Here is a 23,370-nt window from a genome sequence, read left to right as displayed (position 1 = left end):
CATTTGATAACCGATAATCGATACAACCCTAAAGCATGCTTTTGCGTACAGTCGGGAGTGTTGACATGATCGTTGCAGAGTAAGGTGGTATTTGTAGGGGCGTGACGGCGGCACCCGATTACTCTCTGCTCGTCAGGTAGCAAATGACACTGGGGATCTAGAGATTTGATGAAGTTATCGCTTAACCTTGCATGTGATATTGATATCTCAAAACAACAGCAAAGGTTGTCTGTGATTGCTGTAAATATTCTGATGCAATGAATGAGTTATCTATTCGCCAATCTTCCTTGGCGTAGCACAACTACCGACAACTGCCAAGGAGCTATTGCGGAGAAAAACCGAGACGATGATATCCACAGACGGAAAGATGCTCTTGTGATCGTTTAATCACTCTTGGAGGTTCGATGCTACATAAAAGTCCATCCGAAGCTACTGGAGTGTCTTGTTTAGGAAGGTGGCTAGCCAGCACATCATCCAACCAAGACATCTGTCCAGGTGGCGTATGTCTCACCCCGAGAGTCCGAGAGTCAGGAATACCACGCCTAGTGGTTCGTCTTGTTTGTCAGTGACGATAAAACCTCTAGACTCAACCATACCGATCGCCCGTCATTTTGAGATGATGGAAGCTACGAAAGGGGTTTTGATATAATACAGTGTTTCACTACTAGATAGGCACACGACAATAGGAATGTGGCGCATACTCATTTTGTAGTTATTATCGCATGCAAAGCCAGGAAGCCAAAATAAAACGTCCAGTTATTGCTATTGAGATATGAAATAGACTATTGCAGAAAATAAACTCCGTTGGAAAGACATCACCAACATTTACAAGCCACTGTCGGATCGAAGTAGAAGAGTGGTGTCTAGTTAGAAACAAGAACCCGTGAGAGGCGATGACCAGCCACAGGAGCGAGAGTTCCAACGGTGACATGCGGCCAGCTGAGACCGTTAAAGTCCAAAAAGACAGTCTGCGAATACTGAATCTGGGTATACTCGATGTTAACAGTCTTGGCAGCCGGGACATTCATGTCAACCACGAACTTGGGTACCGCATCTCTAGGACCGGAAGATGCTGGAGACACAGTCTTCTTCTTGTCAACCTTGATGTCTACCACAGGTAGATCAATCGTGGTACGGATCTTTGAGAGCCAGTACTGGGCTGTGACCTTGACTGCGTTTGCATTGCCACTTCTGGCCTGGACACTAGCAGTGCTTGCACCACCGTCAGCACCGATGAGGAAGCCAATGTTGCTAGTACCTCCGCCAAGATCAGAGCTCTCGGGAATAGAAGACACTGAAAAGGAGGTGCTTTGAACAATAGTCTTGCCTTTGTTGGCATTACGGAGAACAGTGTTGGGGTCAGTCAGAATATCCTGTGTGATGGTGCCGGCTTCCATGAAAGTCGACAGGTCTTGAGGAAGGCGATGGGTGTTGTTGTTGGTAGCAGTTTGGCTCCTGAAACCAACAGTCTGGGTGCTGCCGACGATGAGAGGAGTTATGTCGACTGATGGGATGTTTGGTGCACTCTGTGTTGTGACGGTAGGTTGGAAACATTGAACATTGATAGATGTCCCATGGGGAATAGAAGCCATGCGTGACAGTGAAGCCGGAAGGACAGGCATCTCCTGGCTGGCAGGCACATGCATCCAGAGACCAGGCTCAAAGTGAATGACTGGCTGCTTCTTCGGTGGTGCCACAATCTCAGTGATATCGGTAATCGTCTGAGTGTATGGCACGCCGTTCAGCATCAGATCAGCTTGTGTGTCCAAACCGCGATTAGGCACATCAGTAAGCCCCTTACTGAACGTCATAGATTCACTGGTGAGGTTGAGCTGCAGGATGTTGTCATTTGGGTCTTCGGACGGGGGTAGAATGGGAAGAGGGGTAGGAGTCTTTGTGCCATTGGGTCTGAAGATGTTGTTAAAACCAAAACCAGCATAGGTACCATGGAACTGTGCCAAGACACCCAGCTGCGACAGAGCGACATCGCCACCCGTGGTCTGAACGCTGGTAAACCCATTGATCTGGACAAGATCATCATTGTCCTCTGGTTGAATGGGGTCAAGCACAGTTGGGCCGAACTTGAAATCATCACCCAGATCCATGGGGACGACGGGAGCGATTGGGAGCATCATGATGAAATAATGTTGTTTCTGTAATCTTTATTGGGAGAAGTATTGGTTGAAAATTTCATTGCCGATGCAGGTAATGCTAGATGCCTGTTATATATAATCTATATATCCTTTCTAAACCAGGGGCTTGATAGACACCGTGACTTACCTCCGTTGCCCAACGGCGGTAAGCCAATAACGCGTCTCTTGATCATGCTGACCACTAATACGACAGCTACAGTAACACGAGTCCATTCCAACGGCAAAACGGAGAGTTTCGTAACAAAGTTCCCATCACATGTATCTCACCGTTCTAAATTCTTCTTATTTCTGACATTTCATTCCAGTACTGTAGGATAGCAATCCGGGCCGAACCTAGGCCATCCAATCCGATAGTCACGAACCTATGGATTAACTCTCGCTAAGACGGCGGAAACCCAAAAGTGGCTTCCACAATAGGAATTGTGAAATTCGTATCCAGTAACGCTGATCTGGGGGCTTGGTCTAGACCGGTATTTACGGCAGCACTAACCCCCAACGGATGCAATTGGATGCTCTGTAGATTGAGGTTGAATTTCTGTGGCTAAAGCTAATTAATGCTTAGTTTCGAGAGCAATACGGGGTTTATAGTCGCCTGGCACTTGTATGTTGAGATGTTGTCAGCTTTGGGTCATGTTTGATCTCCCTTGCATCGGCCTTTAGAGACGGCACATTCTTGCCGGTCAGCCGCACCGTTTACAAAAGCCGCCGCTTGTATAGTATTACGTGTCCCCAAAGTACCATTAAACTTTAGGTAAGGATACCACGAGATGCGTATCATCTTAGTCACTGTTGAACGTGGTTGGGACCGCTAATGTAGGCACGTTGTGCATCTTGGGGGCCGGTAACAACATAGCTGTCAAAGGTTCCTTAGATCGAATACTGAAGAGCCTATGTTATCCCTGCAAGTGTATCGGCTCCAGCGTCTGCCAGGGGCAACCTCACTTGAAAGACTTCAGTGTCTTTACTTCTGTCTTACGTTATCCACCAATTCGGCCAATACCTCGCGTCTATGCAGTTTGTCTCATGCTCTTCAGCCGCAAAACTGACTGCATTGCTTGAAACTGCTCCGAAGCCAATCATGCGGGCGTATTAGGCACCAGAATGGTGATCCCATCCCGATCCTGGCACCAATAGAAATACTTGGACTCAGCCTTGGGTAGATAGATTGATTACATGGTTTGAATCTTGATACCGGATATGGATAGTCTCTTACCGCATACCAAACCCCGCAAACAGTCTGGAATTGATCGCTCTTTTTGTGCGACTACTGGAAGCTTGTCCGAAATGAGGGGGAGGCGGGGTTGAAACTGGTTGAAACAAGCTGATGGTGGTGAGAAATAGTGGCTGGCTGAGAAATTGCCGACCTCTCAGTTTGTGCTACAGTGGAAGTACTGGTCAATTCAAATCACAGCGATTGCGCCTGACATGTAGTGATAGTTGGGCTACAGTCATATTCTCGCATGGGCTTGATCTAGGACCCTGTATCTGTTTCTGGATTGGCGAATTCATTGGTGAAGCCAGCGTCAACGAGGCTACTGGATAGCCGACTTTAGCATTGATAGTTCCAGCTACCAAGGCAGCCACAATGCGTGTCTTAACGCTCTAGGAATGTCGGGTCATCTTTCATGTAGGACAGACTCCATCACATTCTGTTATGTTTCCGTAGCCTACCAGCCGGTTGCACAGCCTCGGACCCTTCTCAACTGTGTGGGGATCACAGGACGAAGTATAAAAAGCAGTCGAGTTGAGCAACATAGGTTCCCATCATTACCACTCATTCAATAAACCCATCTACTCTTCACTTAAAGCATCATGTTCAAAATTAAAGACTTTACTGGGATGCAATACTCCCGCGATGGCCCATCCATCGGCAAACACGACTATGAATACTTCAATCAACAATATGCCACCTCATCCCACCAGGTTGACCATGACATGAACCCGGCCCTTATCGTCCAGCCAAAGGAAGACAATGATGTCGTCAAAGTTGTTCAATGGGCAAAGGACAACAAAGTATCTGTTGCTGTCAAGAGCGGCGGGCACCAGTACAGCGGTGCTTCATCTACTGGCGGCAAGAATATCCAGATTGACCTTTCCAACACATACAAGGACATGATGGTGATTGATGCCCCTGGTATTCCCGAAGACAGAGCTTTGGTGTACATCGGTGTAAGCAACCGGTTACAAGACTTCAATGCCTACCTTCGGCACAACGACTTGTTCGTCCCGCACGGGCAATGCGCCTATGTATGCACTGGTGGACATGGTCAGACCGGTGGCTATGGTCAACTCGGACGTAGCTTTGGTCTCTTCGGTGACCACATCATCAGCATCCGCATGGTTGATCACAACGGCTCTATCCAAGAAGTCACCAAGAAGAGTGATTCTGAGCTGTTTTACGCTATATTAGGAGGAAGCCCTGGTAACTTCGGCATCATCACCCATTACACTATTGAAGTGTACCGCGGTGCAAGCTACATGGGTACTGTCGCCGGACCCAACAACTTCAAAGGACCTCATGGGTTGAAGGGTCTATGGCTATATGAGCCCAAGGTTCTTTCTCGTCTTCTTGGTACCATTGCCAAGATGTCCGACGAAGGTACAGCACCTCGTGGGTACGATCTATGCTGCAGTGTTCTCAGCACAGAGTTCCCCATCACTATGCTGTTCCCTTCGATGCAAGATGACACTATCTGGCAAAAGGTTCAAAACAAGATCAAGAACGCCCTCAGCCAAGAGGTGCTCAACCTGCTTAACGGTAGCTTTCCTGCAGTCATTGTTCTTTACGCCCAATGGTGTCCCATCAACAAGACCGACAAGTATGATGCTACCGTGGACAAGTGGTTTCAGCAGTTCCGTGACTTCCAGAAGGACTGGAAGAACCATACCCTCCGTATCGAGGAATTTGATGAGAGTATGGCTAAACTTACTGGAAAGTGGATCTTCCCCAAGGCAAGAGAGTTCGATCTTCCCTATGTCAAGCGCACATACGCAACCAAGTCGCAGACACTCCAAAAGGACGGATGGGTAGATGCCACTGTCAAGCGCTTGGATCTGATCTATAATCCCCAACAGAAGCTTGGAAATGACAAGTCTGACAAGGAAGGAGAAGTCTACGATCATTGTAAGCTCTCTGTTCAGATTCAATGTTTCGGAGGCCAGAATTCTCGATTCTTCGCCAACAAAGACAACGGCACCTCGTACAGCTGGAGGGACTCGACAGTCGTGCAGACCCTCGACTGTTTCCACGACCCCGGTGACCAGTACAAGCAATATGCTGTCAACTGGCAGGCTAAGAATGACTCGATCATGATCGGACCGAACAGTCCATTCAGCAAGAAGGACAGACGTGTGCTTTGGGGCTCATGGGGTGATTGGGATATGAGCAAGCCTGAGATCTGGCAGGCATACTATGAGGATGCAGACAAGTACAAGAGGCTGGGCAAGACGAGGGCAAGGGCTGACCCTGATGGAACGTTTACTGCGAACCCTTTTGCTGTCACAGCGGTGAAGGACGGAGCCAAATTGTAAGATCTATAACATAAGATCAGTGAAGCCTTTACGAGCTTTATCCATAATAATATATTCCATTTGTCTTGTCATATTTTCTAGTTGCGCCATTGATGAATGCAACGTTCTTTATTAATATCGAGGATATATATCATAATTGTTACCCTTCTTCCCAATTAATGGGGCGCTGGCGCAACGGTAGCGCGTCAGATTCCAGCAATGTTTCGAGGTTCGCCTCGAAACTCCGCCGGTGATTCCTGAAGGTTATCCGTTCGAATCGGGTGTGCCTCATATTTTTGCACGTTTTAGCAACACGTCCATACACATAAGTCTTCTACGTCAACTGCATGATATTTTTATTGCTTCCTTGACTGTTTCATGACTGCCTCATTCTACATCTCCATGCCCACTTGAGCCTGTCAACCGATTAATATTGCTCGCCCCCAGTCCTTACCTCTATGACTTCTTCTTGGGCTTTGTCTTATCCACAGTGTCCACCCACTTCATGTCAATTCCCCTCTTTCCCAAAATGTCACTTGTGATGATCTTGCGTTGGTCACCCTGAATAACAACTTCCATCGATCCAGGTTTCGCGCCAGCGACCTGGCCCACGCTTGCCGATCCCGCACACTTCTTCTGAAGTTCAGGCGCGAGCACATGAGGGTCGATAAAGAAAGGCTCGAGGTTGGAAATTTTGGTGACAACCTTTGTACCGGTTCGCTTCTCGATCGTGATGAGGATGCGAGGCGGCGATCCAGCCTTGGGCTTTTGGTCAGCTGAGGGTCGCCCTTGCGAGATGATATGGAATGGCTGGCACAGGTGAGTGTCTTCGAGGACTCGCTTTTGGAGGGCGCTGCGTGTGATTCGTCCTGCCGCAAGCCAGCTGCGATCGTCGTCAGTTGGTCTGTTGCCCAGAATATCGTTGGCGATGAACGGATCCAGCTTGACGCTAGAGTTTCCTTGGCCTCCCAGTTCGGGATGTCCATCAATGTACGACTTCAAAGCTGCTGAAATTTCTTGCGCGCTGTAGAAGTCGGTCTTTGAAGGTAGGAGGGTCGGCACGAGCTTGGAGGATGGGCGGTAGACAAATTGAATATTAATCCTCTGTCCAGAAGATGTGCTGCTGTTCGATGACTGGCCTGCATCTCCGGTGGAAGCACCACCCTCGGCAGCCGGGGCTTTGGGCGTCGGCAATCGATAAGGTCGGAAACCGCTGATTTGGGCATCGTCAAAGTCGATATCAAGAATGACTGTTTCGCCTCCATTTCGGTCCTTTGTGAGCACAAGCTTCTGCTTGTGCAGTTCTTTGATGAACTTCTTCACATTCTTCCAGGATGTCTTCTTGATGTTGTAATGTCGACTTTGAGATCGGAGGTTGGGCTGGATCATGCTAGCGATGATGAAGGATGGCTGCAGTGGAAAATCCAGGCCATAGTGAGGTGGGCTACCAGACTGCTTCGCTTTGTGGACGGCATAGAGGAAGGCTTGGTGAAATGCATTGTCGATCTCTCTTGTCGTTGGTTCTTGTTCGTCGTCTTCATCATTCGCATCGTTTGCATCATCTATCGTAGCTTGCGGTTCCTCAAGTTGGTTGCTAGGCGATGGCTCTGCTGCTTTGCTTTCGTCTTCCAATGACACCTTACCAAGTTGCGATGCGAGCCCTGCATCAAGACCGATCCATCCTTCTAGGTTTGAAGGTGGATCAATACCTCCACTGCCGAGCGACTTCCAGCTCCAGCATTCGTCGCCAGCCCAGTGGAGAGCCTTGACTGCTACGCCCTTTTGTCCCTGTAAATCGTCGGGAAGGTTTTGCACATCGATTTGACAGGTTCCGACCCAGATAGGCACCGTGGGGTTCTGGAGACCAGCGACAGCCACAACAGCGCCTGTGGTGGCTCGCTTATCCCAGGCGAAGCCTTTAGCTTTCACCAAACCGGGAACCATGAGATCGGCACCATGTTTGAGCTTCTCGTCGACGACAAAGTCGGGTGTGTGTAGAAGCGGGATGAGATTAGGGTTGCGCCACAAGGTGTAGACAGTCGGTATCAAGCGGGGGTTCTTTCCAGTCTGGAACCAAAGAACGCGCTCCTCTTGATCAGGGTGGGCTCCGATGTAGACGGTTCCCTGCTCTGTAGGTGTGATAAAGCGCGCGGATGAAGTGGAATCTGGCAGCAGTGAGTTGCGCAGAGATGACAGCGTGCTTGTTGATGAAGCATCGTCAGACTGCTCTGGAAGAGGGACTTGGTAGTCGCGAATGATTTGATCGGCGAGTTTTCGTCGATCCGAGGAGCGCAAAGGCGCAAGGTTTCTGATGTCGGGCTTGCGCTTGAACATGATTGAAAGAAGGATTGGATGAGATGAGGCAGGGGTGTTGTGAGCTTCCAAGCCTGGGCTGGGGCTCGTAAAGTGTGGAGGAGATTTATTCTTCTAGTTGAATCGTGGATTTGGAGGGCAGCAAGTCTATCAGTGCTGAGTCATCATTGCGTCATGTCCAGTCACCCCACGTCAGGCAGAAGGAGAGGCTGTGAATTATATAGCAGATACTGGGTAGAGCACGCCGGTGACTCATTGAGACTCATTTCCTGTCATACAAGATATACAACTAATCGAGTCTGTTACATACAATACGTATCTACGCAAACAATCTTTGTCAGGTTCGAGTGGCTGACAATCAGAATCATCCATAGCGTATAAGCGACCAATCAGATGACTCTTTGATGATAGCGTCTTGTCTATCAAACATTTGCCCATAAGCAAACGCGAGACTAAGAAGAACAGGTCTTTGTCGGGCAATCCTTCCCAACCTATACATCCGACTGTTGCTCTCATTATACCCTGTGTAGACAACCACCGAGTCTTGAGTGAAGGCCCCCTACAATGCCTGGCTTCTACCTCAGAGATGCACTCGCTGCCATCGGCCTCCTCAAACCCGATAATGAACCAACGCCTCTCACAAACCTATTCAGTAATCTACCGAGCTACCATCGAATTTTAATCGCTGGTCTCCACAACACTGGAAAGTCAACTCTACTCCGAAAGCATCTCGCATCCAATGTTAAGCATGTGACAACTTTTACCATGTTCACAGTTTGTCATGTCGACATTTACAGATGTGGCAACGTTACTTTTCATGTCATGAATATTGGTGCAAGTCGACCCAGTGGATTCCACACAGTGGAAAGAGCATTCTTTAACCAAGCAGATGCTGTTGTTTGGGTCGTCGATGCCAATGATTGTGACATACACGTAGAGTCGAGAGAGGAGTTGATAGTCAAAGTCGATCACAGAGACGGCATGCCCAAGGATGTACCTCTCCTCATACTGGCCAATAATCGAGGTCCAAATGTCTGTCTGTCATGTCTGAGTGTTTTTGCTTCCGCTAACATATTTATAGGATATTGAGGCTGTACAGGAAACGGAAAGTTTCTTCTTTGATCAAGCATCATCTGCACTTGCTGCTCGACCACATGTAAGTTATCAGAAAAACTGCCGATTCTGTTTGTTAACACCACAAAGGCAGTTTTTGGAACCAACATACACACAGGAGAAGGTTTGCCCGAACCTTTTAAATGGCTCAGTGAGATGGTTGCGAATCGGACGATACACGACACGCGAGGTACTGAAGGTGCTAAAGTTTCGTGTCAAGATGAAGTCGTCGCAATACTGGAAAATGGCACTGGTCGGAAGTTTGAGCGGGAAAATAGCCAGTGAACTGACTTAAACAATTCAAAGACTCCATCGCCGGCGTTTCTCGATAGGTGAACGGTTGTCTAGTAGTGCCCGATTTGAGCCCATTATCCCGACAAGCTTCAATCATAGGCCCAGCCTCCAGCATTTCACGTCCCTTACGCTGTTTGATATCCCCTATAAGTACCCCTAAGCATACCCATATACACTGGATTACCCTCTTTAGTGTCTTGCCAGGTCATCAGCGGAATTTCTCAAGTTCCACTGACACTACCGCCATGCGTCTCACCTACGTGTTTTGGGTGCTGTTTACAGCAGTAGCCTCTATACCATTTTTTGAGCAGCTTGATACAGAGTTAAGATATTGGTTGTATCTTTACTGGCAAAGAGATGTGATATGGATGCCGAAATTCGGGCCTAAATCAGAACGACTGCTGGCGATGGAACGAAATGGCACGCTGAGGGGCCCCAAGGTTTATATACCCAATCCAGGCTTTGAGCTAAACATGGGAAAACCTTGGAAGTTGGTTGGGAACCGCGTCGAGGTTGCAAAGAATTACTCTCTTTCTCGTAGGGGGAGAAACTCTCTGTGAGTGTGAGGGATAAGAGCCCACAGATACCTTTCAACTGACATGACTACAGCTTGTTTACAATCAGCGATCCAGCACAACGACCCGAGGTCTATTCTGTACACCTCAAAAACCTCAAAGGCCATCGGGTCTATTACCTCACGTTCAGCTACCGCTTTGTCGAAATGAAAGGGGTCACCCAGAAAAAACCCTGCTTCATCGCTATTACTCTAGGCGACATGATCGTGACATATCCCATATTCGCAAAAGCGGGAGAACATCCACACATACTTCGTCACGAACACATGCGCTACCAAAGTGTCACGGTGCCCATGTACACCAAGGTCGGCGTTTCTCCTCTCGTTGTCGCAGTATTCTGTAGCAGCCGCCTTCGAACTGGGGATATTGCTAGGGTATCAATCGATGACATACGTCTTGAGAAGGGTGAGGGCGAGCTTTCAAGCTGGGCGTTTGATATGCCTCGGGAAAAATATCAGTATTGGCTGCGCGATAATTATTGGATTGAATTCCAGGAACAAGATGCCAAGTGGTACGCCAACTCTTATAGCCCCGAATGGCCAGTCAATTGTAGAGAGGAGACGTTTGATGGATGGGAATGCGTGGTGGCGGGTGGTGACTATCGACGTCAAGATCTTTGGGATGAGGGTTACGGTGACTATTGGCCACTTAATGAGCAACCAGGACGTGGGGTCACGGATATTTGATGAGTGATGCTGTCTGCTTGACGCCACACGGTTGGCAAGAAGACAGACGTGGTTCGTCTCATGTATTCAGTGTTTCACCCTCAATGCATCGTGGATACACAACACAATTCAATTGCATAGAGTCAATATTTAAAAATGTTTATTTATTTTTATTGGTGGCACCAGAGCCCTTTCTAATTTTAAGATTGTTTATCATCCACTGATAAGTCTTGAAGACTCATGGCCACGGCTGCTCCTTCGCTTCTCTGCAACCCACCACCTTGGCTCACCATAGGGTCTATCATCCAACTGTCCCGTCTAATCCTCTTCTAGTCTATGCTTCGTTCTATCCGAAGTTATTCTGAACCATCATACACCACTTTTGCGACAAAGGAAAATATTGAAAACATTAAGATAATGTAATGTAGGGGTGGCATGCTGCGTTGCGCTGTTGTTCGCAACCCAATATGCCATGCTCGCTTGCTTGACGAAATACTAGGAAACCTCTCCAATGCATCATGGTATGTGTTATCGGATTATCGGACACCAGCCTGCACCAGTCGGCTTTCGGCTGCGGGGTTGTTGAGAAACTTGGGTACCGAGTCCTGGTTACAATGTTAGTCTAAGATCATATGAGAAGAAGCGGAGTAACTTACGGTAGCCATCAGCTTGAAGACCGCATCATGGGCGGTCTCAAGCAAAGATGTCACCTCTTTCAAGGTGTCTGCCACTGTCGCGTCAAGGGACTGTGCCTGTGTCATGCGCTGCATAAGGCTTGATCGGATCTTGTGGTTCACGTTGACTTCTCGTGGTGAACCGGGGGCGAGGAAGGTGTTGAAGATGACGTGAGCTGTTGATAGGAGCTCGTTCATTTCTGTTTCTTTATTCTCGCTCTCGAGTAAGGACTTGGCATCACGGATAATAACGTCGACTTGCTCGTAGAAGGCAAGACCCTCCTCGCAGTATGTCTCACGAAGGTTCTCACGGAACAGTAGACGTAGTGTGGGGTCAAGCAAGATCTTCTCAAGCTTGTGTCGGTTGCTCTCATTGACGCCTCCCTTTGCTGATGAAGAGTCGGTCTTGCCTTGTGATGAGCCACGACTGGAAGAGCTGGTTTCGACGAGGTCCTGACCACGCTCAGAGAGCTGGTATATGGCGACGGGTGTGGGTTGGAAGAGCTTGCAGGCGGCAAACTGGTTCATATAGACCAGGTCGGCGTTGACCGACTCGATGAGGTTGTAGTGAACAAAGTGGGTTGCCATGTTGACGGCTTCTCGTAGATCGACACATGTTGTGTTGTCTCGTAACCACTCTGCCACGGATGAACCGGTGAATGTGTCATGGTATGTGCGGTTGTTTATCTTGCGCTCGGGTTGCATCCTGATGCCTACAGCGCCTTCGGACAGGTGACCCTTCTTTCCCCGACCGTCAACGCCGATTAGTCGACAGAAAACCACTTCCGTTGTTGCCCGATCGACGTGGCAGACATCGGTCTTGGAATCACGCTCCAGATACAACAGAGGCCCATGGATGAGACAGTGCAGTTCACTCATCTGTTCCTGGTACAGTCCGTTGGATTGGCAGAACCAGTCGAAGATAGTGATACCCTTTGATGTTGGCCTCCATACTCCTCCTAGCTTGAATAGCTGATCAGGCTTGCCGTCGGCGGACTCGATATAGCGGGCATCGACGAATTGTTGGCATAGGTTTCGGGCTGTGGCTTGGTTCATGGAAAAGGTGGTTGTGGAAGTGGATACAACAGTGCCCAAGGGGTTGTTGGGATCGGGCATTCGATTTGACTGGGTCAGTTTGAGGTTACCGAGGTTGCGAATAGCATCTTCTGCGAGGAATGTGTGTTCCATCTTGATAAAGCGGACACGGTGAGGGACGAGAGGTAATAGACTGGCGAGGAGGGCAGAGAACAAGTCCTGGAGGTCCTGTGAAGTGTCAGCCGGTTTGTTCAGGATGAATAGAGCTCGGCCGGCTTTAACCCGGACAGGGAATTACCAACCTTGGACTGCGGCCGGTCGTCATTGTTGGCACAAAGCAGACGTGACGACGATTGTGTTACTGTTCCTTTCGACATGTTGGATTTGTGCATAGAAGCCCGCCTATCCAATGAAAAGCTTGTTGTATCGAGCATTACTTTGGAATTAAAGGGAAAAAACGCAGATTGCCACACAGCACAGTCAAGTTAGTAACTCAATTCATGGGTGCGGAGCCGGAGATAATATAGATAGGAAAGGGGCCATACATTACTCGTGCGGCCGTCGTGCGATACCTCATTGAGAGATAGTTAAGCGGAGAACCACATGGCAAGCCGCAAGTCCACGCGACTGACTAGATCTTGTTGAAGATTAGCTCGGCGATATCCACGTGTTGCGGCATGGTAAATTGGTCCCGGAACATGTCACGATACTGCACCCTTGTCCCTTGATCCGTCTGCAGTGACAAATCATGCGTCGTGAACCTTGTTACTGGCTCTGCCCTGATGGTTCAGCCCATGTTGTGCATAATATTTGTTTATTCCCACCGGGAACCATTGTGAGACGGAGGCCGGCTTCTCCTTTCTAATACAGAGACTCTGACTCCATGGAAGCAACAAGGTTTCCGTCTAGGTCGTCTCTAGTTTAGCATTATTCCTTTGGAGCCTCGGCATACCATTTTCAGCCAATTACCGTTTTGCTGCCGCCTAAAAACAAGACCCTTGTCCTTGAAAATCTCAAACATCGTGGCAAACCAGAGCAAAATTGTGCATCAAGAAGTCTGGGCTAGATCAAGTTTTGTTTTGCCCGGGCAGCCGAGAAAAGTAATCACCTCGATAACCTACAGATACAAACAAAGCAACCAGATATTTCACCTTATCCCTCTGTGCAGAACCTGGCAAGAAGCTGAACATGACAGCATGACTACTGTTCATAGCTGCAGATCAGCATATTGTTTACCACATCCGCTCACCCACTTTTCATCTCTGCAATTTACTGCTTGCGGTTCCGCTGACTGCGGAACACCCATGATGTCCGATATTCTACGGCTTAGCGTTGTGGCGCTAATTAGGAGCCGCCGGCTGAGACACTACCTGCTCATGCTATGCTTGACCACCTTACAGAGTAGAGAATTGGAGCCTGACTGAGCTAAAAACCGAGTGGCTTGAGGCTCAAAGCTGCGCTACACTACCACACTAACAGTGGGATAAAGCAAATTAAATCTGACAATTTCCACTCCGTCTTTATTCGTCAATCTGCTCATCTGTTGTTACTCGCGGAGATCACCGAGATCTTCCCTTGACCCGAATTGTAGATTACCATGCATGTTTTCGTTCCATGGTGCGTTTTGGATAACCGAGGTGTTGAGTTTTCCTGTTTCACTTGTCCTGTATCGCAAGTTTTCTCTGCCAGTGTTACTGTTTTAAGCCATCCATGGGTCTGTTCTTCCCGAACCCAGCCATCCTGTACCCTGCAGATTTCTGAGCCCACTGTAAACACTTGACTAGCCCAGCAGGAATCGCCCTAGGCCGTGCCATCTCTACTTCCTTTCCTTTGTTTTTTCTTCTCCAACACTAATAACTCTTAGTCTCAATTGATCAAATCTCATTTGCTTGGACGTGGCGATCCTCCGCTGCCGGCCCCAGATGTTCATCGAATGGACTGCGTTGGCGCCAGTGACCCTTGGAAAAGGGTTTCCGACCCAACGCAAGGACGTTGTGGCACCACTTATGCACCGGTCGTAAGCTAAAATCAGCCGTCGAGCGCTAAAGTAGCATGACTTGAGATGCTTCATAAAGGTCCGACGTCACTCTCGCGTGGGAGATGAGCTGCTGGTTCTGTTACTAATTGTTCGTACTGGGATCTGTGCTCAGGCTGAAATGAGGCCGATACTTTGAACAAGAAGGTTATTCCACGTGGAACCCTGGGGATTGCTTCGTAGCTTCACGGCGATCGAACGAACCCTATTCATGAGATCTGATCAGAGTACGTACCATTGGTGCTGAACAGCCATTGCATTAACTCCGATACCAGATCCACAGCTTCTCAAACGTCTCAGTCGTAACCTGCCAATTATATACGCGCTGACGGAGTGGAAAACTCCCCATTTCAAGTTGTTCTCCAGAAGGAAGCGCAATCTCGCGTTATGGTTGTGGGTCAACCAGCCAAGACCATTGCACGGGGCTTCCTGATAACGGTTACAAGAGTCAGTGCTAGAAACAAATACCGAAGTCGGTAGAATATCATCCAACATACCGTTTCTCATTCATCTCAAAAAAAAAAAAAAGTAGGCTAGGGACGAAGAAAAACCCGGCAACGCATCAAGCCGTACCCAAACGAGCTTCTCGTAACTGACTCGCAAAGCCTCTCAGCCCCATGTTCCGCTCTTCCGAAACCTCTAGACTTGGCCATTCCCTCTTAGTTCTGGTTTTCCACGTGGGCGACACGTTTTCGTGCTCGAGACCATGACTGAGGACCGTACTAAAAGTATCCATGCTGTGCGCGCTTAGTCTCCCTTTTGCGGGTTTCCTCTGCTTGTTGACTGGGGATTGACACATGGATACTGGACCGTGACATTCTTCCGTGTAACCTTACCTTCAGGGGTTTTACAGCGACACGATTACAGGTTTTTCAAGCTCGTTAAAGCTGTGCTATTACCTCGGTAAGCGCAGTCTATTGCCGAGTGTAGTGTACTGCCGCAGATGCAGTGTTGCATTGACATTGTGGGACATGTAGATAATAATAGGTAAGGAAGAAAATTTGTTCTAGAATCCTAGTACTGCGAAAGGAGTATGTACTGATTGAGTTATCGTTGAGCCCCATAAACCCTGACTCGGCACATTCTGAAAATGAAGCCCCGTCGAAACTATTCTCAAGTCGATCAAGTCTCCATCGCAACGAGAACTTCTGCCTAACAACAAAGAGCCAATCTAGGTAAAGCGATTATAGTCTAGCATCATAGTTCCATAAGCTAATCTTGCGAGACACGTGGCAAATACGTAGAATGGCAATCATAGTCCACACTGGGACAAAGCTGCATCGCAGAGGCTGATAGAACCATCGGTCTGGAGGCGCCAGCCACTCTGTTATCCCACTCCCCAGAACTCGAACTTGAGCCAGGAGGCTGTTTCTCATGGATCCTTCAGCGACGATCATCCGAATAAGAATCGATTTTAGCTTTAAGGTGGTTCCACGGGCCACACAAGCTATGCAAGTGGATTTCGGGACAAGCAAATTGCCCTTGCTATATTTACGGCGATAATCGCGCTGGGGGATAAGACATCGTTTTCAGCTGGGCTAGTCACGCAAGGATAGAGTCATGTTCGTGAATACTCAAGATGTAGACTGGGCAAACGTATTGTTACCAATTGACGGAGTGGCCGACAGATGCGTTATGTTGATCACTGGGCTTGTGTACACCCATCATCCTACGAGTCAGTGGCATCTGAAGACCATTTGCTGTGAGAAAGAAATCTGAAACACTTCCTGTTAGAGCGATCGTCCTTGTGCGGAGGTTAGCCAGCTGGCTGATGCACAGAATGGGGAGATGGCTTACCGGATATCAGGAACGTTGGCCTCCTAAGTCTTGGGGTACTTTTAGTCGTTGGTACAACTGAAGAGGCAATTTTACCTTTCAAGCCTTAGAGTACAAAAGTAAATAGCCCAGTGGGTAGCAGAAATGTTGGCCTCCTATGTCTTAGGGTATAGAAATAGTTAGTTTAAGAATTATAGTCTAAGTGGCATAAGCTGCTGTAATAATTTTGTCTCTTATGCTTCCAGCGGCCAATTTTTCTAATACCTTGAGGATGGCTTACCCTAGGGTGTAACGACAGCTCGACAATACAAGGCGAAGAAAAACGAAGAGGCTGTTTTTCTACACGCAACCAATCGTAATACTCGACATTTAATCTATGATTGCACATTTTCCCAATTAATAAAGATACTACTAAAAATCAAGGCGAGAGTAATCGTGTGTCGCGTGTTTCCATGTTGATGAAATTTCCAAGATTCGAGGATGGAACTCCATCAACAACATCAAACATCAATGCGGAGAGAGGCAGAAGGCTCTCAGTAGCCGCCTGGTTAGTCCGGAATGCCTTTATATGCATAATATTTTAATCATCAACACTCGCCTTGTGATGTGTCAATGGTACTGTTTTGGCAAGTAGAGACAATGAAACAACTGCTGAAGTCTTTGTCAATATAGCAGTCAGTAAGCAGACCTTTCATCATCCAATAAAAACTCGCTGCGGGCGAATGGTTTAGTGGTATAATACTCCCTTAGCATGTTTCCTCCTGTGGAATCGTCATTGGGAGTGGTCCAGGGTTCGATTCCCTGTTCGTCCAAAATTGGTGGTTTAATTCCACTGTTATACGCATCTTTTTTTGTTTCTGTTTAGCCCGTCTCTGCTTGACAACCTTTTTCTGTGTCTTTTTTTCTCCCTTGTGAGAGTATCTTTCCCACTGAACCCTGTTCATTTGGAAGATAGACCGCTCAGCATTCCTGTTCTGTATTTTTCTTGCTCTTTTTGTGACCAATGTTAAACATAAAATATATCCCCGTTAGCCATGGAAAAGACACATCAATTGGAAGAATTGAGAGTGATACCAATATTCCAAGTAAATGCATTATTGACAAGGGGTGGCACCACATAGCGGTGATGATAAATCGCGGTCTTTAACCATAATTCTGGTTGAGAGGGCGACGAATGACTCGCCATTGGTGCGCATCCTACTTTCTCCAACTGCAATAACAAAAGACATTGTTTGTCCAATTACAACAGCCAATTTAGGTGAGAGACTTTCACTTGCATGAGTCCAAGACTTTCGCATACTTTGAGCTACGTCACAAACAGGAAAGAGATCTCCCATCAGCTCATATGCCCCCTGAACAGAGATCAAGGCCTAATCCCTATACGGGGAAGCTGTCTCCGGTGACCCAATCAAGAAAAGTCATCATTGTCTTCTTTGTTCCCCACACAGCACCTTCACGCGGGGACCCCGCAAACGAAGTAAAGCTTCAGGGGTGCAAAGCCAAGCCACGGGCCTACTGTCCTGAAAGAGACAGGTCATGACACCATGAATGCTCCTGCCGCACCATTCATATGCCGGCGCTACAATTAAGCATCTATCACAACGTCGGTAGATATTCCGAACTCGTCTGGCAGCATCACGAGTTGCCTTTTGGACAACGGTACCGAGGCTACACTCATAAACATAGTTCCTATAAAAAGACCAAAAGATCGTCAGGTTGGACAAGTTTAGATTGTGCCTCTCATCTGCATCTCGTAGTAACCATGCGTTTCCAATCACTACTCTGGGGAGGCCTTTTGGGTCTTTCTACCGTCCTGGCTGCTCCCACCGCCAACTCAGGCGTTCAAGAGCCCCCTTCACAGGTCAAGCGTGCCGTTCCTACTTCAACCTTCTCCGGCAACGTCATCTTCTCTCCTCCCTCCAACGCCGGGTGGACTGACCCTCGTGTGCTCTACGCTCGCGCCATCCAGCTCTCCGATGGCTCTCTCCTCTCCACCTGGGAGAACTACTCGCCTGAGCCACCACTAGTTTACTTCCCCATCTACCGATCAACTGATGGTGGTGTGAAGTGGACCCAGATTGGAAAGGTCCAGGACACTGTTAACAACTGGGGACTGCGATACCAACCTGATCTCTATGAGTTGCCTCGAGCCATTGGAAAGTGGCCCAAGGGCACTATCCTAGCCACTGGAAACAGTATCCCCACCGACCTGAGCAAAACCAAGATCGATGTTTATGCTAGCACCGATGGTGGAAAGACCTGGACATTCACCAGCTCCATTGCCTCTGGAGGAGAGGCTCGACCTAACAATGGCTTGACCCCTGTCTGGGAACCTCACATGATGGTTTACAAGGAGAAGCTTGTGTGCTACTACGCTGACCAGCGTGACCCAAAGCATGGGCAAAAACTCTCTCACCAAACCACCACAGATCTTGTGAGCTGGTCTGCTCTTGTCAACGATGTTGCCGATAGCAACTACAACGCTCGCCCTGGCATGCCCGGAATCACTCTCCTGCCCAATGGCCAGTACATTTTTGTCTACGAGACTTGCGGCACCGACGGCTGCCGTGTCCACTACCGTCTGAGCGCCGATCCCCTCAACTTCGCTGCTGCCAAGGACATTGCTCTCGTATCCAACAAGGGTACTCGTCCCGTCAGCTCACCTACCGTTGTGTGGAGCTCGGTTGGTGGTGCCAATGGAAGCATCATTGTTAGTGCCGGAAGCCAGAGCCAGATCTTTGTCAACAAGAACCTGGGCGCTGAAAACTCTTGGGTTGAGTTCGCTACGCCTCAACCCAACGCGTACACTCGAGGACTTATGGTTTTTAAGGAGAACGACAACTTTCTGCTTATCATTGGCGGTGGATGGTTGCCTCCAAGCTCTAACAACCAAGTCAGCTTGAGTGTCATTGACTTGAAGAAGACTGGATTGTAGTTTGTATATGTGGAACGATCGAACTGCCAGTAGATATATAAACATTACTCTATGCCTGTCAATAAACTTTGAACCCAAGATCACGCACAAACGAAACTATCGCTAGTTGGCACGTATTACAATTTGGACAGTAGGGAGAGATAGGTGTAAGAACCATCCTCACTTGATCATATTCTGACTATAAAACTGAACAAGAAAGAGATAATGTCAAGTTGAAAGCAATTGAGAGAAGATGACTACAGCTAGCGTGTATGTATTTAGGCCTCAGCAGCAGTTATGGTCGATATGCATATGGTATATCAACTGATTTACGCACTGGTATACAGTACATAGACTATCGTTTGACTGACAGATTGATTTAGTTACAGAAATGCAGAGAAAAAACCAAGCATATAGTAATGTTTCTATCTTGAATGTTGCCTTAAGTAAGACAGCTATGCAACACTATTAAACCATTAAAGATAGATATTAGTTCGGTTACAACGTCCTGCGAGTTGAAATAGCAAAGAAATGTACGATTGTACTGAACAAACATCTTCCCTGTCATCTTCAACTCGGTATTTTGTGAACGAATGTGCGGTCTATCATTCAAACACAAGAGGTGCAAATCTCAGATGTAACTATCCGCAGTTCAGATACGTCGCTTTCTTTACAACTGACCCCTAGGCAGGAGAAAGCTGCAATCTCGATATTTCCAGCGCTTTCACAGAGGCATGGTATGTCAGCGAGGTCTGTACACCCGACTTCAAAAGCTGCTGAGGTCAGACATGTTACCTTGTCTAGTATTAGCATGAGGCTGATAATATTGAAGGAAAACTACTGACCCCGCAAGGTGGGATGGAGGATATCTGGGTGCAGTCAGGGGGCATGGGTGTTGTTGCCGCCAAATGCTTGTAGGCGACAGTGGCGAACATAATGAAGATTGATCTGGCCCGCATCGTTGCAGATGTTTAATTAAATAGACGTTAGCAATATGGCCGAGAAATACTTCTGATCAAATCGTGAAGAGAAGAGCTCATGGTATCTATAGGATGGACTCATCCGTATCAGACCTATTATTGAGAATCAGATGCTGTATGCTACACTGTTGCAAAGCTTCTTGTGCATCAAACTTCTTAACTTCTTATGTCATTCAGTGACTCATTTAAAGCACGGCATCTAGTCCAGCGGTCGGGTGGACCAACTGTGCACAGGTTTGTGACGAATCGTTATGCTGTCTATAGTGGCACGACCGACAATATCTCAAGCAAAGCCTCGCTTTAACACATATTGGTAGTATGGCGTTGTCCAAGGGTAACAGTATCTTCACAAGCGAATCGGTCTTCTCCATTCAAGTCATGCTCTGAAGAACAACTTTACATATGGTTGTATGACTACGTGAATATGTTTCACATCGTTCATCACTGTCCCACGAGCCTGTAATCAAAGGCACATGCTTTCAAGGTATTCACGCAACTAATATAGCTTGTATTCAGGTATATAATGTCACTTATATGTCCCAATAAATATACCACATCTAAGCACAGGCAGTGCAGACGGCAGCGGCGGCAGCTTGCACTGATAGAGCCACGGGAATTCCACAGTTACCGACAACACAGCCAAGAGCTGAAGCCTGAATCACTTCAGAGCTAGCACACTGGCAAGCAATGTCGGTGCATCCAGCAGCTGCAGCTGCAGAGGTGATACAAGGGGCCTTCAGAAGGTCATTAGTACATGATGTGTTTGAGTATCGATTGTGTCACTTACACCGCAGGTGGGAATGGCTGACGTCTCGGGGCAGTCAACTGGTGCGGCCTGTGGCATGGCAAAGGCAGTGCCGAGGAAAGCGGCGACGATGAAGGAGGTGGTGAACTGCATGTTTACTGATGGGATGGAATGATATGGATGTTTGTGTGTTGGATTGATGAGCTGTTTGTATTCAACTTCAAAGGACCACGGCGTGGTATTTATAGACAGATCATAACTCATCCTCACTGCGTTTCCCCGCCTTCTTTGTTTCTCCAGTGAGTGCATGTGAATACCATCTTGTTCATACCTGTCCGGCGCTTGGAGAACGTTCAGTGAGGTCCCAGAAGATCATTACCGTTGCATACCCTGTATTACAGCCATCTGAGACGGATGGTGTTTCCTCATGTGGTATGACGACTCGTAGATCGTCACACGATTGAGGTCGAGTCCAGAATGAGCGACCGGCCGGCGAGGAAAATGCCGAGAGGCCGAGGCTTGCAACTTCAAATTGCTTTGAAAAACATTACACGTGAAGTTATTATTGAAAACATGTCACAATTATACCAAAAGAGAGCAGGGTTCCCCACAAACAGTTCCTGGGGTAGCGGAAGGTGGTACTGTGCCGTTACATTTGCGGCAAGGAACTTGGCAAGACTAGTAGATATCCTTGTCGATATGTAGACGTACAATATGGGGAAACGGCAAAACGCCTCTATGAGAGTTGAAGAATTAGTTACTCTGGATCTGTTCGACGTCTACAATACTCATATTATACTAATATCAGGCCAATTAACTTTGTAGGGATGCAGGGGCAAGTGGCTCGAAAACCCTCAGGTAACGGCTGGAGGCAACCGAGGCTCCTTGTATATTGACGTGGAAGAAAATCCAGTCACAAGTGATTGAACTTGCTGGTGTTCAGTCTATTGGCGCCGCGGTACCTTTATACCTGCTTAGAATTAAATGGACTTTTAGAAAAGCGTTGATATCCGGACAGGCCACTCTTTGTTTAAATCCTTGCATGTCTCCGCAAGGTCATAAAGGAGCAACCCCCTCCCCCACTATAGATGCATACACTTTGAAACTATCTTCCACCAATATGATGAGCCTTGATAGAAATACTGGGACAACTAAGTTGTAGAAGATTGGTAATGAGATGATTCTTGAGACATCTAAACGCCTTCGGTGGATCACTGTTGAGTCTGTACAAGCTTGTCCGACTAGCTTGGTTCTCCTGATGGGTAACAAAGCTAAGGCCTCCATACTTCCTGAACTTGGTATTGAGCCCAGCACCTGCGCTCTCCATATGAGTCAAGGCGAGATTCAATTTTAACAATAAACATGGGTGGCCTCAACAAGAGCCCATTTTTTATTGCCAATGTGGAATGGCCGACCTATAACTCCATTCGGATTACAGCTAGCAACACTCAAGGACTTGGATTGAGAGTGAGACGTTTACTGTACCTTCAGGAACCCTGGACTTACATGAGATGGTGGGCAATATATTCCACAAAATTTGTCTATTGTTCACGGATTTTGTGTGTAGTTTTGTTATGGGCATTGGTGGAGCTCATAGCACCGCTATTCATCACGAGATGCTTCTTGAGAGAGGACATACCTCTGCGTCTGTACGCCCCTGTTCACAGATTAGAAAGATCGTTCGGAGATACAGGCCGCTCTCGGCTACTTGGATGTGAGTAAGACCATAATTTTGAACGGCTGTTTTCAATTGATCTATATTGTCTCTGCATCCTCTGCTTTTCTAGAGTTCAGTAACATCAGAAAGTGGAAAAGGCGTTAGACTTTGCTTCGAGATATAATACACTTTCTTATCCTGACTCAATGGATACGGAAAGAGCCGAGTATCTTGTTATCTCTTTGTCAAAATCTGGAACTGATGGAGTGAAGTAACTCCGCGTTAACAGCTTCCTCATAGATAGCTCTTGAAGTTATCCGAGCCTCCAGGACACAACAGCTGGTTCCCTGTGACACAACATACCATATCAGCGATTTAGTTGAGAAGACCTTCGATCTTGATGGCATCTAATATTTTCGTTCCCATAACAGACTCTAACCTTCTCCTCGGTCACCGATTGCCAAAGATGCATCGTTAGTTACCTTGGTCCATGTCCCTCCTTATCTATTCTCTCCCTCGCCTCTCCTTATTTAGACTTTCTACCTTTTTGCTTAATCAATAAATGTGCATAGCTTTCGATCACCATCATGTCTGATAGATTCTCTCTTAGGTCGTCTTATTTCGTGCTATATTTAAAACCTCGAAGCCTTCGATGACAACTTCTTTTCTTGTCAAACAGATCCAGCAGAAACCATTATGCAGTTTGAGCAGTTTTGCAGTCTCGGCAGCATTTTAGTAACCATCATATCAACAACTAATTTGTAGACATAAAAAAAGAGTGGTTTTTCATTCGATCGGATAATACATGTATATGCTGTCTGCGGCGCTGCCCCTGGGATTGCCTTCCGTACCGTCACAGCTTCTATAAACTGTAGTTTACCTCGTTTCATCTGCGAGGAAAGAATGATGCATGTATGTTCAATTTAAACGT

The 23,370-nt window shown here is 47.5% G+C and overlaps 8 protein-coding genes and 2 non-coding genes across 10 annotated transcripts; 6 read left to right on the top strand and 4 right to left on the bottom strand.

The window, feature by feature from the left end:
- Positions 1-863: 863 nt before the first annotated feature.
- FGSG_03592 (uncharacterized protein) lies at positions 864-2,105 on the bottom strand (the record flags this gene model as incomplete). The annotated part of the gene is made up of 1 exon (XM_011323811.1): positions 864-2,105. One exon carries the CDS (start codon positions 2,103-2,105, stop codon positions 864-866), a length of 1,242 nt encoding a protein of 413 aa, XP_011322113.1.
- Positions 2,106-3,965: 1,860 nt separating this feature from the next.
- Positions 3,966-5,715, top strand: FGSG_03593 (uncharacterized protein; the record flags this gene model as incomplete). The annotated part of the gene is made up of 1 exon (XM_011323810.1): positions 3,966-5,715. The coding sequence occupies one exon, from the start codon at positions 3,966-3,968 to the stop codon at positions 5,682-5,684; it is 1,719 nt and encodes a 572-aa protein (XP_011322112.1). The 3' UTR covers positions 5,685-5,715.
- A 129-nt stretch (positions 5,716-5,844) lies between these two features.
- FGSG_20593 lies at positions 5,845-5,954 on the top strand. The gene has a single exon. It is a non-coding gene; the product is annotated as a tRNA-Trp (tRNA).
- Positions 5,955-6,119: 165 nt separating this feature from the next.
- On the bottom strand, positions 6,120-7,997 carry FGSG_03594 (uncharacterized protein; the record flags this gene model as incomplete). Its single annotated transcript, XM_011323809.1, has 1 exon — positions 6,120-7,997. One exon carries the CDS (start codon positions 7,995-7,997, stop codon positions 6,120-6,122), a length of 1,878 nt encoding a protein of 625 aa, XP_011322111.1.
- Positions 7,998-8,540: 543 nt separating this feature from the next.
- FGSG_03595 (uncharacterized protein) lies at positions 8,541-9,374 on the top strand (the record flags this gene model as incomplete). The annotated part of the gene is made up of 3 exons (XM_011323808.1): positions 8,541-9,008; positions 9,058-9,132; positions 9,180-9,374. The coding sequence occupies 3 exons, from the start codon at positions 8,541-8,543 to the stop codon at positions 9,372-9,374; spliced, it is 738 nt and encodes a 245-aa protein (XP_011322110.1).
- An 850-nt stretch (positions 9,375-10,224) lies between these two features.
- On the top strand, positions 10,225-10,644 carry FGSG_03596 (uncharacterized protein; the record flags this gene model as incomplete). Its single annotated transcript, XM_011323807.1, has 1 exon — positions 10,225-10,644. The coding sequence occupies one exon, from the start codon at positions 10,225-10,227 to the stop codon at positions 10,642-10,644; it is 420 nt and encodes a 139-aa protein (XP_011322109.1).
- Positions 10,645-11,159: 515 nt separating this feature from the next.
- On the bottom strand, positions 11,160-12,793 carry FGSG_03597 (uncharacterized protein; the record flags this gene model as incomplete). Its single annotated transcript, XM_011323806.1, has 3 exons — positions 12,635-12,793; positions 11,280-12,560; positions 11,160-11,228 (listed from the first exon to the last, which is right to left on the bottom strand). Exons 1-3 carry the CDS (start codon positions 12,707-12,709, stop codon positions 11,160-11,162), a joined length of 1,425 nt encoding a protein of 474 aa, XP_011322108.1. The 5' UTR covers positions 12,710-12,793.
- A 4,066-nt stretch (positions 12,794-16,859) lies between these two features.
- FGSG_20592 lies at positions 16,860-16,955 on the top strand. Its single transcript has one exon. It is a non-coding gene; the product is annotated as a tRNA-Ala (tRNA).
- Positions 16,956-17,905: 950 nt separating this feature from the next.
- On the top strand, positions 17,906-19,078 carry FGSG_03598 (uncharacterized protein; the record flags this gene model as incomplete). Its single annotated transcript, XM_011323805.1, has 1 exon — positions 17,906-19,078. One exon carries the CDS (start codon positions 17,906-17,908, stop codon positions 19,076-19,078), a length of 1,173 nt encoding a protein of 390 aa, XP_011322107.1.
- A 1,448-nt stretch (positions 19,079-20,526) lies between these two features.
- Positions 20,527-20,987, bottom strand: FGSG_03599 (uncharacterized protein). The gene is made up of 2 exons (XM_011323804.1): positions 20,825-20,987; positions 20,527-20,771 (listed from the first exon to the last, which is right to left on the bottom strand). Exons 1-2 carry the CDS (start codon positions 20,933-20,935, stop codon positions 20,595-20,597), a joined length of 288 nt encoding a protein of 95 aa, XP_011322106.1. The 5' UTR covers positions 20,936-20,987; the 3' UTR covers positions 20,527-20,594.
- Positions 20,988-23,370: the final 2,383 nt, after the last annotated feature.

This window comes from Fusarium graminearum, chromosome 2, assembly GCF_000240135.3.
Source record: "Fusarium graminearum PH-1 chromosome 2, whole genome shotgun sequence".
Classification (NCBI taxonomy): domain Eukaryota; kingdom Fungi; phylum Ascomycota; class Sordariomycetes; order Hypocreales; family Nectriaceae; genus Fusarium; species Fusarium graminearum.
The sequence above is the reverse complement of the archived record's forward strand: the minus strand, read 5'-3'. Positions and strand labels throughout refer to the sequence as shown.